Here is a 19,056-nt window from a genome sequence, read left to right on the forward strand (position 1 = left end):
GTTCTGTTTATTTTCTTTAGTAATCTCCATACTCAGCATGTGGCTTGAACTCACAACCGGAGATCAAGAGTCACATGCTCTACCAATAGAACCAGCCAGGCACCCCTCAAGGTGCTTTTTAAAAACACGACTACAAGTTTTATCACACCTAAACATAAATGAATATTTAATATCAAATACCCAGTCAGTATTAAAATTTCCAATTGTCACTTAAATGTATTTTTAAGAGTTTGTTTATCCTCTTAAATTGCTCAATGCTACAGTGGTTCTCAATTTGGGGGTGATTTCTCAATTTCAGGAGACAAGAGGCAATGTCTGGGGACATTTCTGATTTTTACAACTAGAGGAGTACTAATAGAATCTAGCTGGCAGAGGCCAGGGGTGCTACCAAACATCCCACAATGCACAGGAAGCCCCTCTACAACAAAGCATTATCGAGTCTAAAATGTCAATAGTGCTATGGTTGAGAAACGCTGAGCTATTAAGTTCTACTTGGTTCTTTTTTATTCCTTGCAACTTATTTACTAAAGAAATCAAGCAAATTTTGCTGTAAAAATCTTTGCGTAGCTGAATTTTGCTGATTACAACCCCAGGGTATCATTTGAAAGGTCATCTATTCTTTATTTCCTATAAATTGGTAGTTAGATATTAAGAGTTTTGACCAAATTCAGGTATTTTTGTTGTTTGCTTTTTTTTTTTTTTTGCTTGTTTGTTTTTAAAGGAGATGGGAGAGGCAAGACTATTTCATACATAGTGTGGTATTCTGCCACTAGGAGGCACATAATGTCTGGTTGTCTTTTTTTTTTTCTTTTTTTTTCATTTATTTTTTCATTTATTTTTTAATTAATTAATTTTTAACCCCAGCCTCCCACCCTCCTTCTCTCCAGCAACCCTCAGTTTGTTTCCTATGATTAAGAGTCTCCTATAATTTATCTCCCTGATTTCATCTTATTTTTTCCTCTCTTCCCCTATGATCCTCTGTTTTGTTTCTTAAATTCCACATGAGTGAGCTCATGCAATAATTCTTTCTCTGACTGACCTATTTCACTTAGTATAATACCCTCTAGCTCCATCCACATCATTGCAAATGGCAAGATTTCATTTTTTCGATGGCTGAGTAATATTCCATTGTATGTATGTGTGTGTGTGTGTGTGTGTGTGTGTGTGTGTGTATGTACACATACATATATACACATACCACATCTTTATCCATTCATCTGTTGGTGGACATCTGGGCTCTTTTTCCCTAGTTTGGCTATTGTGGACATTGCAGCTATAAACATTGGGGTTAAGGTGCCCCTTCAGATCACTACATTTGTACCTTTGGGGTAAATCCCTAGTAGTGCAATTGCTGGGTCATATGGTCATATGGTAGCTCTATTTTCAACTTTTGGGGTTGTCTTCTTTTTAAAGATTGATACTCAATGCCTAGACAGATCCAACAGTTTATCAGGGGTTGTAAAATGGTAATATTTCATTCTACCATTCCTTTTTCATTTATTAATTGGAATATTTTTTTTAAGATTTAATTTATTTATTTGACAGAGAGAGAGACAGCCAGCGAGAGAGGGAACACAAGCAGGAGGAGTGGGAGAGGAAGAAGCAGGCTTCCCAGTGGAGCAGGGAGCCCAATGTGGGGCTCGATCCCAGGACCCTGGGATCATGCCCTGAGCCGAAGGCAGATGTTTAATGACTGAGCCACCCAGGCGCCCCTATTAATTGGAATATTTTTTAAAAGATTTTATTTGTTTATTTGAGAGAGAGAGCACAAACAGGGGGAGCATCAGAGAGGGAGAAGCAGGCTCCCCACTGAGCAGGGCGCCCGATGTGGGGCTCAATCCCAGCACCCTGGGATCATGACCTGAGCCAAAGGCAGATGCTTAACCAACTGAGCCACCCAGACACCCCTGATTGGAGTCTTTTTTTTTTTTTTAAGATTTTATTTATTTATATGTCAGAGAGAGAGACAGAGAGAGCACAAGCAGGGGGAGTGGCAGGCAGAAGGCTGATGCAGGACTCGATCCGAGGACTCCAGGATCATGACCTGAGCCAAAGGCAGATGCTTAACTGACTGAGCCACCCAGGCATCCCTGGAATATTTCTTTTTTCTTTTTTTTAAAGATTTTATTTATTTGACAGAAAGAGAGACAGCCAGCGAGAGAGGGAACAAAAACAGGGGGAGTGGGAGAGGAAGAAGCAGGCTCCGAGCAGAGCACGGAGCCTGATGCGGGACTCGATTCCAGAACCCTGGGATTACGCCCTGAGCCCAAGGCAGACGCTTAATGACTGAGCCACCCAGGCGCCCCTGGAATATTTCTAACAAGAACAAACTTCACCTCATTTTTATTTGGTTACATAATAGTAAAGTTTATAAGAAAAGGGCAGAAAAAATGTTTGATTATTTCCCTTTATTTGCCGTATTCGTTGTCAAAATAAGTTAGCCTCCTAGAATTCTCCAAAAGCAGTGAATTAGCTTTTCTTTTTGTAGTAGTCTTTCAAATTCATGAATTTAGATATAAGGGCTATGTATCAATCCACTTGTTATTCTTTATGATTCTCAAGCTGTCACATCTTTGTGCAGTGAGAGCATCTTCAAGTTGGATCCTGAGACCTTATCATCCAATTCTAATGGTCTCTGCTAAGTTTGCTAGCGGTTATGATAAAAAACATTTCAAACTCAGTGGCACCTGGATGACGCAGTTGAGTAGGCCCTCTGACTCTTGGTTTCGGCTCAGGTCATGGTCTCAGGGTTGTGAGACTGAGCCCCGTGTCAGGCTCCACGCTCAGTGCAGAGTCAGCTTGAGACTCTCTCTCCCTCTCCCCCTCCTCCCCACACTCTCTCTAAAATAAATAAATAAATAAATAAATAAATAAATAAATAAATAAATAAATAAATAACATATATATATATATATGTTTCGAGCTCAGCTCCAGGCCTACATTCAGACATTTCTCTAAGAAACTCTGGTTCTTTAAAGTATGTTGCTCTCACTTTTTTGTTTTTTAGTTCCAGAACATTTATTGTCTAATTTTTCAAATATTTCCACCCCTTCACTCATTTGTGTTTTTTCCTCTCTTCTCCTGGTTTTTTTGTTTTTTGCTTTTTGTTTTCTGTTCTCCACATCACTTAACTTTTATATTTTCCATTTCTTAATCTCTTCTTGTTTTTTGGGAGAGCTCCACAAGGAACTTCCACAGTTAATCTGTTAATTCTTCTGTGGTTTGATTTTAACAAATCTACTACTGCTACTATCTCCCTTTCATACAGATTCTTAACACTGACTTTGAAGGAAAGAGTTAACAGCCTGTGCTGTTTCTCCATCTGGTCCCTTTTATTTCTCAAAAGCATATATTCAAAAGTGTGCTTCATATTTTAAAAAATGTAAAAATACTCTGTTATAAAAAAAAACCTTTAATTTTCATTATAAAAAGTTAAAGGCAATATTTAGAAGAAATAAAAACTATAATAACCTGATAACATGTTATTTTTCTGTAGTTCCTTCAATTTTCATTTTTAAATTCTAATCAGAATAAAATAGAGTTTTTTATTTTCCATAAGTTTGCTTAAATATTTATCCTAAAGGTCTTTTTATACAGCTATTCTTCAAAAATAATATGCTGAAACTGATATAAAAATACTTATTGCAGTACCTGGAACATCTAAGTGCTATATAACTGCTTATTATTATATAATGACATCTTATTAAGTCAAAATATAAAATATTAACCATTTCTTTCTGCAACACTTTTCAATGGTTTCTAATTTTTGCAGTTTCTATCAATGTTACAATAAACACCTATATATGTCCAGCTTCCCCAACCTTTAAATTATTTTCCAGGGAAAACATTCTGAAATGAGATTCATAAATCAAAAGGTACAAATATTTTTCCAATAATTTCTACTAGCTCAGTAAATATAAAATATTCTTGTTTTTAATGTGGATTCCTTTGAATAGTAGCCAGGTTAAATACTTTCAAACATTCACTATTTAAATTTTCTTTTGTATAATAAAGGCATTACAGTTTAATGGATAACTGCTATTATTTCAATGATGATATTTCACAATGCTTATCTTATTAATTGTTCCTTAATGATTATGCAGAAATCATCAATACTTTAGTTAAATGTGTTATTTTTACTGTTTTAATAGCACCTGGAAATCTTTAACATTTTAAGATTGGATTAAAGCATATTTTAAAGTATTTTAAATCCGATTCTAGTTATAATAATGTATTAATGAATTACTCTGACTTTCATGTGCACCTTCTTTTCTTGCCTCAATTTGCCCTTCTTTGGTAATCTAAACTCAAGGGCCCTGATGTTCTTTTTTTCTTTCTTCAGTTTACTTTAATTTTGTCAATAAAAATAACTGTTTTGAATGCAATACTCCAGTAACCCATGATATCACAGGTTCCTGAAATGTTACTTACTGAAAAATGTGCCTTAGACTCAGTATTTTTAAATGGCAGTAAAAGAGTAAATATTATCAAAATTTGGTGATATTCAAATTCTATAATTTTCAAATACAAAATGTACAAATATAACATATATATATCTCACATCAATGGTGTAGGGGCATGTGTCTCCAATGACAGAGAGAGAAAGAAAAAGACTCACCTTGAACCTCATTATAATTTCAGCCATTACTAATACTGCCGCATACAGTAATACATTATTTAGTACTTACTGAAGTAACTAGCTCCTACTTCTCAGACAACTGTTAATCACATGATTCTGAAGAAGACTTTTAAAACCTCATTACTGCTAAGCTGCATGATCAGTGAAATGAAATTTAGACTTAATTTTCACCAGCTCTAATGATTTGTTTGCAAACCTACATTCTACGGTTCTTTTAAGTAAAGAATATTCCTTAAACTTTTGAATTTCAAGGTTACACTGCTATGCACAGAACAGGTACTTTTAAATAACCATTGGCTGATTGACTCTAAACAGATTCAACAGAAAAACTCTCTATGCACTACAATAATATCATTTCTGAGAAAAGAGCATTTTTAATGCCTCATCAAGTCCAATAAATCACAGTTATACTAATAGAGAAACATTAACATATGGAGAAATACACTCACCAATATATCTGAGCCAACATGCTGCTTTCCCTTTTCTTGATGTGGTCCTAATATCAATTTTCCAGTAGAAAAAATAGGTGTATCCAGTGTTTTATACACTTTCAAATCACCATGCTCAACAAAAAATTGAAATGTATCTCGTGGCCTTAGAAGATCTAAGGGAAAAACACTAATATAAATATAAAGCAACAACAATAATGTTCAATGATATAATACATACACACACATATATACAATAGAATTATTCCTAGATATAAACCTGCCTTACAAAGACAGAAGTGATTAAGGTTGTTTACTTGAGCTACAATGGTAGAGGTCAAATTTTGTCTGTCTCACAAGCTGTGGGACCAGGCAAGTTACTTCTCTCTGTGTCTCTGTTTTCTTTTCTGTAAAATGGGACAATAATAGTTTATCTATGTTAGAGTTGTGACTATCAAATGAATTAATGTGTATAAAGTATTTAAAATACTGTCTGACACAAAATAAGCATTAGGTAAGTCTTAGCTACTAATAATAACAATGGCAGAATTATTATTATTTCTATTATAGCTCAGCCAGAAAACAAAATTAGCTAAGAAACAAGAATTCCACATCTTTAAAAAGTTTAACATAGCCCACAATTGACAAACGCATCATCATAATAGATTATTTTGTACCTGCTTGACTGATTATTAAATAGCAAGATTTTTATCAAGTAAAGCAAGAGTACTTACTATTGCTCACAAATCACTATCTCTATTTTGAATTTCCCTTTTACTTATAAACCTTTACAAATATATAGTTAATACATTCTTCTGTAAACAACTTCTGTTTCCTTGGATATTTGGGAATGTTAGTAATCTCACAGATTACAGGATATAGAAAATACATAGACTCAAGAAACAGACAAAAAGTTATGAACTCCTGACAACACTCACAACTTTTCTAACCTGATACAATATAGCAATGTTTTTAGTTAAGACACTACACTAAACAAAATTTTCTGTCTACCTGTTTCCAAATAAATAATTTGATTATAAAAATAACTTTACTACTTAAGATGTTAAATGGAACCTATTTCACAGCCAAAATTTTAATTGGGAATACGATTACTGACTCTCTGGTTTGACCTATTTGTTTAGTGACTTAGGATAAATAGTCCTCAGTACTCACCAGTATAGTCAAAACAGCTAAAACATTTAAATATTTCCTGTATATAAATATTGCCTGTTGGTAAATAGCTAAGTGTCCCCTACTTGCCCTTACCACAGTATAGCCCATCCTTCAGAACCAATCATGGGCTCATGGACAATGTACTTTTAATGCCTATTAGATACAACAGCAGGCCTCTAGAAGCCTCTGCTGGCCTTAAGGTTAAGCCTGGCATTTGTGTGGCAGATCAATGTCCTTGCTAGTCATCACCCTAAGGGTCCAATTTCCCAGGTACTATTATTGGCATCCCATGGCCCAGAAGGCTGTCTAAATCCTGCCCACAGTCCCTGCCTGGACTCACAGTAAGGGTGTATTCTGGGATCTACTAGGTAAATTGTAACAATTACCCATAAAAACCCCTGTTCCCATGTGTCATCTTGGTTACAGAAGGCTTAGGCCCTATTGGGGGAGGCAACACTCCTGATGATAGCACCTGTACCCTAGAGGATAAATGCATTGTTCTATGTGTCCCCTAGACATTGTTTGCTATCAAAGCTCTCCCAGAGTAGTCCTCACATAGGCTACTTACTGGATTTAGACACTCTACTGGACTTTGGCTCTAAAAGAGCTGGGAAGAAAAAGAGAAAGTAGATAGGCTAGTCATCAAGCCAGCAATTTGTCCTTACTAATTATTAAATTAAGCATTTTCATTATCCCTAATCTTACCCATGGGAACAATCTCTCTTGTTTCTGGGTCCTTTACCCTTGTTGGCTGCAATGGATCTCCCAGAGGTATACTCAGATTTACCAAGAATTTATTCTCTGCAAAAGAAATATCACTGTAATACAAATCACTTACTTAAAATTCTTCTCAAAAAAAAGTCTAGTATGAAATACAACTATGGACAAGTTGGTTAAAAAAAAAAAAAAGACTGCAACAGGCATAAAAATCTCTTCCTATTTTTCTATTTATAAATGACCACTCTGATAAACAAAAATTCAAAAACCACAATGATTTAATATAGAAGCAAACATACTAAATTTTTTTTCTGTAAACCTGTTATGACAACTTTTGGTACTCTTGCATCATCAAGAATGTTTTGAATATTCTCTCAAGAGAGCTAGAAGTATGTAATATACTTCAGGAAAAAATTCATTAAAATGTCTATTATAATCATAATTTGAGCATGGGAAAAGTGAGTTTCAATGACAGGGTAATACTCGTGAGGAAGTGTCTTATATTATGCTATTAATGATTTTTTTAAAGAGCAAAATCTGTTTATTTTCAGAATTTGGACAAAACAGTGGACATTAAAAAGTGAATTCAAAAAAATAGAAAAAGAAAATACAATATTCTAAAACCTATAGGATGCAGCAAAAGCAGATGTTAAGAGTGAAATTTATGCTATAAATGCCTGTATTGAGAAATAAAGTTCAAAGAAACGACTTAACATTACACCACAAGAACTAGAAAACTTAGCTGAAACTTAGTAGAGGAAGGAAACCACAAAGAAAAATTAGAAATAAATAAAGTAGAGACCAGAATAAACAATAACATAACATTGAAAGTAATAAGCAGTTTTGTCATTTGATTTCTTATTTGGCCCAATGCTTGCTTGTGCAGTGGTGTATTGTTTATTATTTATATACTAATTATTTAATAGTTTACACTGTAGATTTTCAAGCTTTGTTTTATTATTGATCTTTAGTTTTGAACCACTGTGGTTAGAAAACATACTTGGTATGATTTCAGTCTTCGTAAATTTGTAATATTTGTTATGTCTCTTTTTATGTGGTTTAACCAGGGGATTCTTCTGTGTGTACTTGAAGAAAATGTGTATTCTATTTTTCTTGGATGGAATGTTTTATATATTATCTTTTAGAACCATATACTCTGAAATATGCTTCAAGTTAAAAATGTTCTTGTTGAAAAAAATAACTTTCACTGAGAGTACTCATTTAAAACAAAGCATAGTAGAAGGGAGGTGGGTGGGAGGATGGGTGAAGTAGGTGAAGGGAATTAAGAGTACACTTATCTTCGTGAGCACTGAGTAATGATGTTTAAAATTGCTGAATTACTATATTGTAAACCTGAAACTAATATAACACTGTATGTTAACTATACTGGAATTAAAATAACTTAATAAAAAATAAAAGAAAGAAAAAAGTGAATTCACTCTAATGTATTACATCTAATGTTTTTATAAATAAATTTCAAAATTTGTACAGAGCCACTTCTCAGAGCACTATGATTTAAAATAAAATCTAAAAGTTACTTTCAGGAATAAGTTCATACTTCTTTCCTCATTATCAAGACAGATCCTTTTCCTATTAACCATTTTGCTGACTGTTCCAATGTTTCCTTTTGACTTCTTTTTAGATGATGCTGTGTCTGGGGACAGTATTCCACCAATCACAAATCCTCCTGAAAGTTAAGAACAAAAAAGGTAAAGTATCATACCTGAGAAAGTAAAGATACTGAAACAAAATTTAAATTACTTTAGCACATTTCCTTTCAGACTACCAAAGAATATTTTACTATTACTATATTCTACAGCCAGGAACTCAAACAACACAAATACCAACCAATTCCACTTATGTTTCAACTACCCTAAATTTGGATGCACTGATGAATGATCTCTGTTGCTTGAAATCAAAAGTCAGGTTGAAAAACAAAGAACACAAAAGCCAGCAATGAAATATTTATAATAATTCACATGTGAGTTTAGTTCTTTGACTTACATATATCCATCACAGAAAGGAAATAACTTTCTTGCCCACTATCTATATTTCTGTATAGAAATATGATGAGCAAATGGGATGAGAATAGTAAAGGGGAATACTTAAATCTTTGCCTCTTATAATTTTCTCATGTTCTGATCTAATGGCTTATTTTATGCAATTAAAAACCTTGTTCAATAGTATGGAATAATAACACTCTCAAGCCACACTCACACCTCAAACTGCTACCAAAGAGAGAAAAAGATAAACATTTCTATAGCAATCAGACAAATCTGTACTTGAATCTATTCTGGCCTCATTTTTGGAGGAGGATGATAAAATGAAATAATTTATGTAAATATGTAAGACAGCGCTTTGCACATAATATACATAAATAAACTGTTGCATCCTCATTATTCTTTATTGTGAGATATTAAAGTGTAGATTGGAATTTACCTGATGGCCTTCCATGATAATCTACTCGCTCTCCCCGCCAATATTCCAAAGGTTTCAATCGTGTTCTCTTGGTCCTGCGAACATTTGGTGTGTTGGAAGGCAATACTGTAAAAATATATTACAGAAAAATGTACACACATAAATGTTTAATTGGATGGTCTTTGTAATGGAAAGATTGATATTACCCTCTACAACACTAATGTTTCTAGACAAAACAGTAGAAAAACAAAATTTTAAAATATATTTGTGCTAATAGTTAAAGAAATGCCAATGAAAAACTGCTAGATTGGCAAAGATTAAAAAACTTGGTAACATCCAGAGTGAATGATATAAAAGGCACACAGAAACTCAAATATATTTAAGTAGAAATGTAAACTGACTGAAGGCAATTTAGCCATAACTTGATTCAGAATTTAATTTATAGGAAACAAATCTGCAAAAATACTCACAAAAAGAGGCAAAGCTAGAGGTGGTCCAAGATGGTAGCATAGGGAAGACCCTGAACTCACATCCTCCATGGACATACTGAACCTGCACCTACATATAGACCAATTCCTTATAAAGAACTGAGAGCTGACTGAACAATTGCTCAACAAAGGACAGAGGGACCACTGAGAGAAAGGTAGGAGAGACAAGACACAGTAGCATCTGAAACTCCACCCCAATATGATGACCAGCAGAAGGGAGGGATGTCACTGAGAAGTGCACAGATTCACCTACCCTGAGGCACAAATACCCCAACAAACAAACAAAAAACCAGTGGTTTAAAGGGTAACTAGACTATAACTGAAGAAAATCCATTTACTAACCCTAGAGCATCTGCCAAAAAGTGGCACAGCTACTGGAACTCTCTCCAGGTCACAGGTGCTGGCAAGCACCATTGTTTACATTCCTCTACCTTGATAATGCAGATGGGAGCAGAATTCAGGTGCTCTAGCTGGCATGCTAGGGCTACCACAGCCAGACCCAGGACCCAAGCTCCAGCCATCCCCATAGAATAACACCCCACCTGCCTTGCCACATCACACCAGGGTGACCACAGCACACTCCAGGTCTAGCTGGCCACCCAAAACCGCCAAGCACACAGAGTCTACATAGGGAATATTCCTACACAAGTCCACTTCTTCAAGACCAGGAGAGGTAACTGTCCAACTTATTCATAGAAAGAAACAGAACAAAATAAGGAGACATGTTCATGCTCATGTTCCAAATGAAAGAGTAAGATAAAACTCAACAACAACAACAAAAACTAAATGAAATACAGATAAACAGTCCACCTGAAAAGGAATTCAAAGTAATGATCATAAAAATGCTCATCAAACTTGAGAGAATGGATGAACTTAGTGAGAACTTCGATAGACAGAAAATATAAAAAAGAACCAATCAGAGCTAAAGAATACAAAACTGAAAGGAAAAACAGACTAGAGGAATTAACAGCAAATTAGAGGATGTAGAAGAATGGATCAGTGAGATGGAAGACAGGGTAGTAAGAAAACACCTAAGCTGAAAAGCAAAAAAAAAAAAATTTTTTTTAAATGAAGATAGGTTAAGGGAACCCTGGGATAACACCAAGTGTAATAACATAGTACTACAGGGGCTGCAGAAGAAGAAGAAGAAGAAAAAAAGAGAAGGGCACAACACTTAACTGAAGAAATAACTGAAAACTTCCCTAATTAGGGAAAGGAAACAGACATTCAAGTTCAGGAAGAACAGAGAGCACCAAATAATATGAACCCAAGGAGGTCCACACCAACACTCATAATAATTAAAATATCAAAAGTTAAGATAAAGTAGAAATCTTAAAAGCAGCAAGAGAAAGCAGATAGTTTTACACAGGAAAAACCCATAAGGATATCAGCTGATTTTTCAGCAGAAACTTTGCATGCCAGAAGAGAGAGGCAGGATATATTCAAAGTCCTGAAAGGAAAAACAAAACAAAACAAAAAAACCCAAAACAACAAAACCAAGAATGCTCTTTCCAGGGAAGGTTATCATTCAAAATTGAAGGAGAGATGTGAATTTCCCAAACAAGTTAAAGAAGTTCATCACCACTAAACCAGCCTTACAAGAAATATTAAAAGAATTTCTTTAAGCAGAAAAGAGAAATCCATAACTAGAAGTAAGAAAATTAGGAAAGGAAAATTTTCACTGGTAAAAGCAAACATATGAAAAAGGTAGTACATCAGTCATTTATAAAGCTAGTATGAAGGTTAAAAGACACAAGTAGTAAAAATCAATTATATTTAGAAAAATTATTTATGGGATTCACAAATAAAGATGTAAAATTTTACATCATGTACATAAAATGTGGAGGAGGGAGCAAAAACATAGTGCTTTCAAAATGTGTTGGAACTCAATCAACCATCAACTTAATATAGACTCCTATATACGTAGAATGTATATATGAACCTCATGTTAATACCATAAATAAAAAACCTGTAATGGAAACACAAAACAAAAAAAGAGAGAAAAGAATACAAGCATAACACTAAAGAAAGTCACCGAATCACGAGAGAAAAAAAAAGGAACACAGAACACTACAAAAGCAGCTAGAAAACAATGGAAAAAATCACAGTAAGTACATACCTATCAATAATTGCTTTAAATGTAAATGGACTGAATGATCTAATCAAAAGACACAGGGTGAGTGAATGGATAAAAAATGACACCCATCAATGTGCCGTCTAGAATAAATTCAGTTCATACCTAACAACACATACGAACTGAAGTTGGGACCAAAAAAGAGCCCATACAAATGGAGGTGAAAAAAAAACCTAGGGTAGCAATAACTACATCAAACCAAAAATAACATTAAAATAAAGACTACAAGAGACAAGGAAGGGAATTACATAATTATGTGGGATCAATCCAACAAGAGGATGTAACAGTTGTAAGTATATATGAACCCAATATAGGAATACTTAAATATATAAGGTAAATATTAAAAGACACAAAAGGAGAAACTGACAGTAATACAACAGCAGTAGACTTCAGGGGTGCCTGGGTGGCTCACGGGGTTAAGCATCTGCCTTTGGCTCAGGTCACGATCACAGACTCCTGGGATCAAGCCCCATGTCGGGCTCACTACTCAGTGGAGAGTCTGCTTCTCCCCTTCCCTCTGCCCTTCCCCCTACTTGTGCATGCATATGCGCGCTCTCTCTCTCTCTTTCTCTCTCTCTCTCAAATAAATAAATCTTTAAAAAAAAAAAAAGAATTGTATTAGCAGATAACATGATACTATATGTGGAAAACACAAAAGACTCCACCCCAAAAATTGCTAGAACTCATACAGGAATTCAGTAAAGTGGCAGGATATAAAATCAATAGACAGAAATCATCTGCATTTCTATACACTAACAATGAGACAAAAGAAAGAAATTAAAGAGTTGATACCCATTTACAATTGCACCAAAAACCATAAGATACCTAGGAATAAATCTAACCAAAGAGGCAAAGGATCTGTACTCAGAAAACTATAGAGTACTCATGAAAGAAATGGAGGAAGACACAAAGTAATGGAAAAACATTCCATGCTCATGGACTGGAAGAACAAATATTGTTAAAATGCCTATGCTATCTAGAGCAGTCTATACATTCATTGTAATCCCTATCAAAACACCATCAATTTTTATCACAGAACTGGAACAAATCATCCTAAAATTTGTATAAAACCAGAAAAGACCCTGAATAGCCAAAAGAATGTTGAAAAAGAAAACCAAAGCTGGTGGCATCACAATGTACAATGCCAGACTTCAAGCTCTATTACAAAGCTGTAATCATCAAGACAGTATTGTACTGGCACAAAAACAGACACATGATCAATAGAACAGAACAGAGAACCTGGAAATGGACCCTCAACTCAATGGTCAACTAATCTTTAACAAAGCAGGAAAGAATATCCGATGGAAAAAAGTCTCTTCAACAAATGATGTTGGGGAAATTGGACAGCCACATGCAGAAGAATGAAACTGGACTATTCTCTTATACCATGCACAAAAATAAGCTCAAAATGGATGAAAGATCTACATGTGAGATAGGAATCCACCAAAATCCTAGAGGAGAACGTGGGCAGCAACCTCTGTGACCTTGGCTGCATCAACTTCTTGCTAGACATGTCTCCAAAAGCAAGGGAAACAAAGATAAAAATGAACTACTGGGACTTCATCAAGATAAAAAGCTTCTGCACAGCAGAGGAACAGCTGACAAAACCAAAGACAAACAGAACGGGAGAAAATATTTGCAAATGACATATCAGATAAAGGACTAGTATCCAAGATCTATATAAAGAACTTGTCAAACGCAACACCAAAAGAACAAATAATCTAGTCAAGAAATGGACAGAAGACATGAACAGACATTTCTGCAAAGAAGACATTCAAATGGCCAACAGACACATGAAAAAATGCTCAACATCACTTGGCATCAGGGAAATACAAATCAAAACCACAATGAGATACCACCTCACACCAGTCGGAATGGCTAAAATTAACAAGTCAGGAAATGACATGTTGGTGAAGATGTGGAGAAAGGGGAACCCTCTCACACTGTTGGTGGAAATGCAGGCTGGTCTAGTCACTTCTGGAGTTTCCTCAAGAAGTTAAAAATAGAGCCACCCTACAACCCAACAATTATGCTACTAGGTATTTACCCAAAGTATACAAACATAGTGATCCAAAGATGGACCTGCACCCCAATGTTTATAGCAGCAATGTCCACAAGAGCCAAACTATGGAAAGAGTCCAGATAACCATCGAAAGAGGAATGGATAAAGAAAATGTGGTGTATATATATACAATGGAATATTATGCACACATCAAAAAAATGAAATCTTGCCATTTGCAACAACGTGGATGGAATTAGAGGGTATTATGCTAAGCAAAATAAGTCAATCAGAGAAAGATAATTGTATGATTTCACTCATATGTGGAATTTAAGAAACAAAACAGGACTATAGGGGAAGGGAGGAAAAAATAAAACAAGACAAAATCAGAGAGAGAGACAAACCATAAGAGACTCTTAATCATAGAAAACAAACTGAGAGCTGCTAGTGGAGAGGGGGATGAGGGGATGGGGTAACTGGGTGACGGGCATCTTAGGGTGCTGGAATGAGCACTGGGTATTATATAAGACTGATGAATCACTGACCTCTACCTCTGAAACCAATAATACATTATATGTTAATTAATTGAATTTAAATAAAAAATTTTTAAAAAGACTGATGAATCACTGAACTCTACCTCTGAAACTAATAAAACACTATGTTAATTAATTCAATTTAAGTAAAATAAAATTTAAAAAATAAAGAAAAACGTATTTTTTAAAAAAGCAGCAGCAGCAAAAAAAAAAAAAAAGTAGTATCAACGAACTGAAACTCTCATAATCATTACAACTTTGGCTGTAAAATACTTTGGTTGTTACAGTTTATCATAACCATCTAGCTGATTTTCTGTTGGAAGTATTTCTCCTGGATTCTCAAGAGCTAGTTTTTGGAGTCAAATTTACATACTAACTTTACCATACACTAGTTGTGAAACATCACAGAAGCTAAAGCCACTCAACCTCTCTAAAGTGAACTGCAGTTTTTTCCATCTGCCTAATAAAAAATAACAAATAACAGAACCCACCTCATGGAGTTTTGTGAGACGTAAATTAATATGTTGTAAAATGCCTGATATATAGCAATTCATTAAACATTAGCTATTACTGTTTTTTTAACTTTATTTAACTTACTTACTTATTTAAGTAATCTCTGCACCCAACATGGGGCTCGAACTCATGACCCCAAGACCAAGAGTCACATGTTCTTCTGACTGAGCCAGCCAGGTGCCCCACTATTACTGTTTTTTTAAAAAAAATGGATAAAGCTGTATTTATAAGAATGTTCATGGTAGTACTATTTATATTTAGAAAACAAAAACCAAATTGAACACCATCTAAATGCTTCACAATAGGAAACTTACAATCGGGGTAGTTATATGTGCATGTGTTTGTGTGAATACACATAAACCCATTCATTTTATCTGAACAATGCAAAGTTCTATATACTAAGCTGACCTTGTTGGCTATATAATCAAATTCCTATGCTTTTACTATTTCTGTTTGCTAGAAGTTTCCAATTCTGAAAGTAATTTATTAAAATCTCCCAGTCTAACTACTGTTTAAGTGAAAATCTTGTTTTTTTAGTTTTTCCTTTATACATTTTATAAGCATTTATGATTTTTCTAACTACTTCATTAATTTTTTATCACATGTCCTTCTTTATTCTGTTCAGCACTTTCATTTTTACCTTAAATTCCACTTTGCCTAATATTAAAATCACACTATTTTCATTAGTCTACCTAATTTTTTGACAATCTTTTATTTTTTAACCTGTTTTAAGTGTTTCTTATAAACACATATATCAATTTGTACTATTTAACCAAATCTGAGATTCCCTACCTTATTAGAGGAATTCAATCCATTATTTAGTGTAACAAGTAACACATTTCCTTTTATTCCTTCCATCTTACTTTGTATTTAACTAGTTATTTTACATCAGTACCTCTTCTTTCTCATTTGAGCAAATGACCATATGTTTTTCCTCCCCTCCCTTGGTCATTTCAAAATTTTGCTGTGCTTTTTCACTCTAATATTGGTCACATTTCCATTCTTGACATTCAAAAATCAAACTCTCATTTCTCCATGATTATATTAAAAACTATATTCCTTACCAAGATATGCTATCTCTCCTTTTCTCATTCAATAAAATAAAACTTTTAGACTACTTTTACTACCACTCTTCTGCCCCTACTCTTTTCCCTACCATATGAAGTTTTAATTAAAGATAGTATGGATTTCAAGGTTTTTGTTTTTTTTTAAAGATTTTATTTTGTTTATTTGACAGAAACAGCCAGCGAGAGAGGGAACACAAGCAGGGGAAGTGGGAGAGGAAGAAGCAGGCTCTTAGTGGAGGAGCCTGATGTGGGGCTCGATCCCAGAACGCTGGGATCACGCCCTGAGCTGAAGGCAGACGCTCAACGACTGCACCACCCAAGGCGCCCCGGATTTCAAGGTATTATTACAAAAGTCATTATTTAGCACCTATAAATTCCCATTCACATTAGCATTAGGTAGTAGTTACACCCTAAGGTAATCAGCAATGATTCACTTCCTTGTGTAATAATCCCCTCCCCTAAGATGGATGTGGGAACTGTGACTTTTTTCTCATCTGCAGAATATGGCAACAGTGACAGGGAATCACTATGATTACATCATAATTATATATATGACAATATATGACATTATACATATAAGACATGATCTAGCAGAAGCAGAGAGAAATTCTTCCTTGCTGACTCTGAAGAACCAAGGGGCCATACTAGGAAGGAGCCTATGGAAAGGGTCATGTGGCAAGGAACTGCAAGTAGCCTTTAGAAGCTGAAAGTAATGGCCCATGGCTGACAGACAGCAAGAAAACAGGTAACTCAGTCCCACAGTTTCAAGAAACTGAATTCTAACAACCATATGAGCTTGGAATAAGACCTCAAACCTCATGAGACCACAACCCAGGCTGACACTGTTGATTGCAGCCTGTGACTCTTGATCAGAGGACCCAGCTAATCTGTGCCTGGGCTTCTGACCCAAAGAAAATATGGATAACAAATAAATGTGTGTTGTCTAAGCCACTAAAATTGTGGTAATTTAATACATAGCAACAGAAAAAAATACACATTATTTAAATTTAACCACATACATTACAAGAATTATTCCTCACCACTGTTTCCTCTTTGGAGTCAGTTTTGTTTATACACTTGATTAGACAGAATACCTTACATGAGTATTTTACCAGGAGGATTTAGAGTCAACTCAATTTTTGCATTATCTGCAAAGTAAAATTCACTTATCAGAAAGGAAACTATCTTGGACTGGACTGTAATACATTTCTTAAAATAGACTAAAGATGTTATTTTATTCTTCCAATATTACACAGATCAACAGTACTAGTCATTTTTTCTCCCTTATATATTATTTTTTCTGTCTAGAAGGTTCTCTATATTCTTGAAATTTAGGAATTTTATTCACTGATGTCTAGAAGTTTATGTTTTTCAATAATTTTGACTGGCCATTGGCAAACTCATTCAAATTGCGGATTTAAGCCATCTTTAATACAGGGAAGTTTTCTTTAACATACTTCTTTTAACTCTTTTCCCCTCCTTCACCTGTTTCTCTTTTTTGGAAATCCTATTATTTGCAGGTTTTCTCAGCTGTCTCCATATTATTTCCACTGTATACCTTTTTTCCTAACGATATCCAGCTTTTCATATTTCGTCTCTGAGGAATTTTTTCCGTATCAACACCAGCTACTAATTCAGCTCTCAGCAAGTGATTACTGTTTACTTTCACTTCATCTAACTTTTTAAATTAAAAAATTGGATTTTTCAGTCCCAGAAAGTTTTCTATGCTATAACTGAAACTCTGAAAATGCTCATATTTCTTTTATTGTTAAAATTGTTACGCATCTACTACAAAAATTCTAGCTCACCAGCAGTTGACTACTGTTCATAGGCATGATGCTTGATTTTCCTGTCTCTAGTTGCTAAAGCTGCTGCTCAGGAACATTTTTATTTGTTTCCCTACTTCTGACTAGTTATCATTCCACTTCAAGAAGGCATTAAGCACTAAGGTAGAACAGTCTTTCTTCATATGGGCCCAGAAAATATTGACAAAATGTGAGTTTTTGGTTGAAGCAATTTGAGGAAGCTTCACTCCTAGTGGTTCTCTTCAGGTACAAGTGCAGGAGCACTCACAACTTCAGGCACAGAGAGAAACATAAAAGGCCACTGCAATCCCACATAGGTGAGAGGTCCCATGAATCCTGACTGGCAAATATACCATTGGGAACCAGAGAGTTTTAATCCTCCACGGCCTCTCCATGGCTTCCCTAGCTCCCATCTTTGCCCACTTATTCCAGCTACTGCTTGTTTACAAGTGAACTGGATAAAAATGGGAGTTGTCAGGGATGTTATGTACCTAGCAGTTATTATTTACAGAATTCTCCACCCTGACTTCTTACTCTAGGTGAAATCATGCTCCTTAATATGGGGCAAAGAGTGAGAGGGACACAGATTTATAAATGAACAATAAAGATCATCATTGGCCTGTGATGACTTACTGTGAAATTCATAAGAACTAAACAAATAGTTTTAATTTATCTGCCAATTAATCCAAATACTTCCTCCCTATGTGAGAAAAATTAAGTCCTATTTAGTAACAGAGGTTTTATAATATGAAGATATTAAAAGAGAGAAATAATCTTACCTAACTTGTGATGTATTTTATTCTCTGGTATTACTGTAGATATTTTTACTCTTGAGTCACCTGCAAAATACAAATGATAATACCATGAGCAAAGTTTGCTAATTCCACGATGAATTAAACTGTGTTAGTTCTCAGTTTCAATGTAAGTATTTTAATTAAGTTTAACCTGACAATCATGTTATTACTTCTTTTACTTTTTACTGCTGAGGAATAAAGACTAATGAAAAACAGTGTAACATTTCTCTAGATCTTGCTACAATGTGTATGTCTAAAGAGTCTAACAGTTAAAAATAACAAAAAAAATTAGCAAGTTTTCCGGACTTCAGGTGAAATAAGCCACTTAGATTTAAAATGTAGGTTGTA

The 19,056-nt window shown here is 34.7% G+C and overlaps 1 protein-coding gene across 4 annotated transcripts in view; it reads right to left on the minus strand.

Moving 5' to 3' along the window:
• CENPC (centromere protein C) overlaps positions 1 to 19,056 on the minus strand; it is an 88,743-nt gene that overhangs the window by 5,705 nt on the left and 63,982 nt on the right. For 3 of the 4 annotated variants that reach the window (XM_026508981.4, XM_026508982.4, XM_044387780.3), the window contains 5 exons: positions 18,694 to 18,753; positions 9,397 to 9,501; positions 8,516 to 8,644; positions 6,946 to 7,041; positions 5,089 to 5,243 (listed from right to left, as the gene is read on the minus strand). In XM_026508981.4, the coding sequence (XP_026364766.3) occupies positions 5,089 to 5,243; positions 6,946 to 7,041; positions 8,516 to 8,644; positions 9,397 to 9,501; positions 18,694 to 18,753 (545 nt within the window). The remainder of the gene's footprint in view (positions 1 to 5,088; positions 5,244 to 6,945; positions 7,042 to 8,515; positions 8,645 to 9,396; positions 9,502 to 18,693; positions 18,754 to 19,056) is intronic. The other variant, XM_057309852.1, reaches the window with a different exon arrangement.

The sequence above is a fragment of the Ursus arctos genome, unplaced genomic scaffold (assembly GCF_023065955.2).
Source record: "Ursus arctos isolate Adak ecotype North America unplaced genomic scaffold, UrsArc2.0 scaffold_9, whole genome shotgun sequence".
NCBI classification, from domain to species: domain Eukaryota; kingdom Metazoa; phylum Chordata; class Mammalia; order Carnivora; family Ursidae; genus Ursus; species Ursus arctos.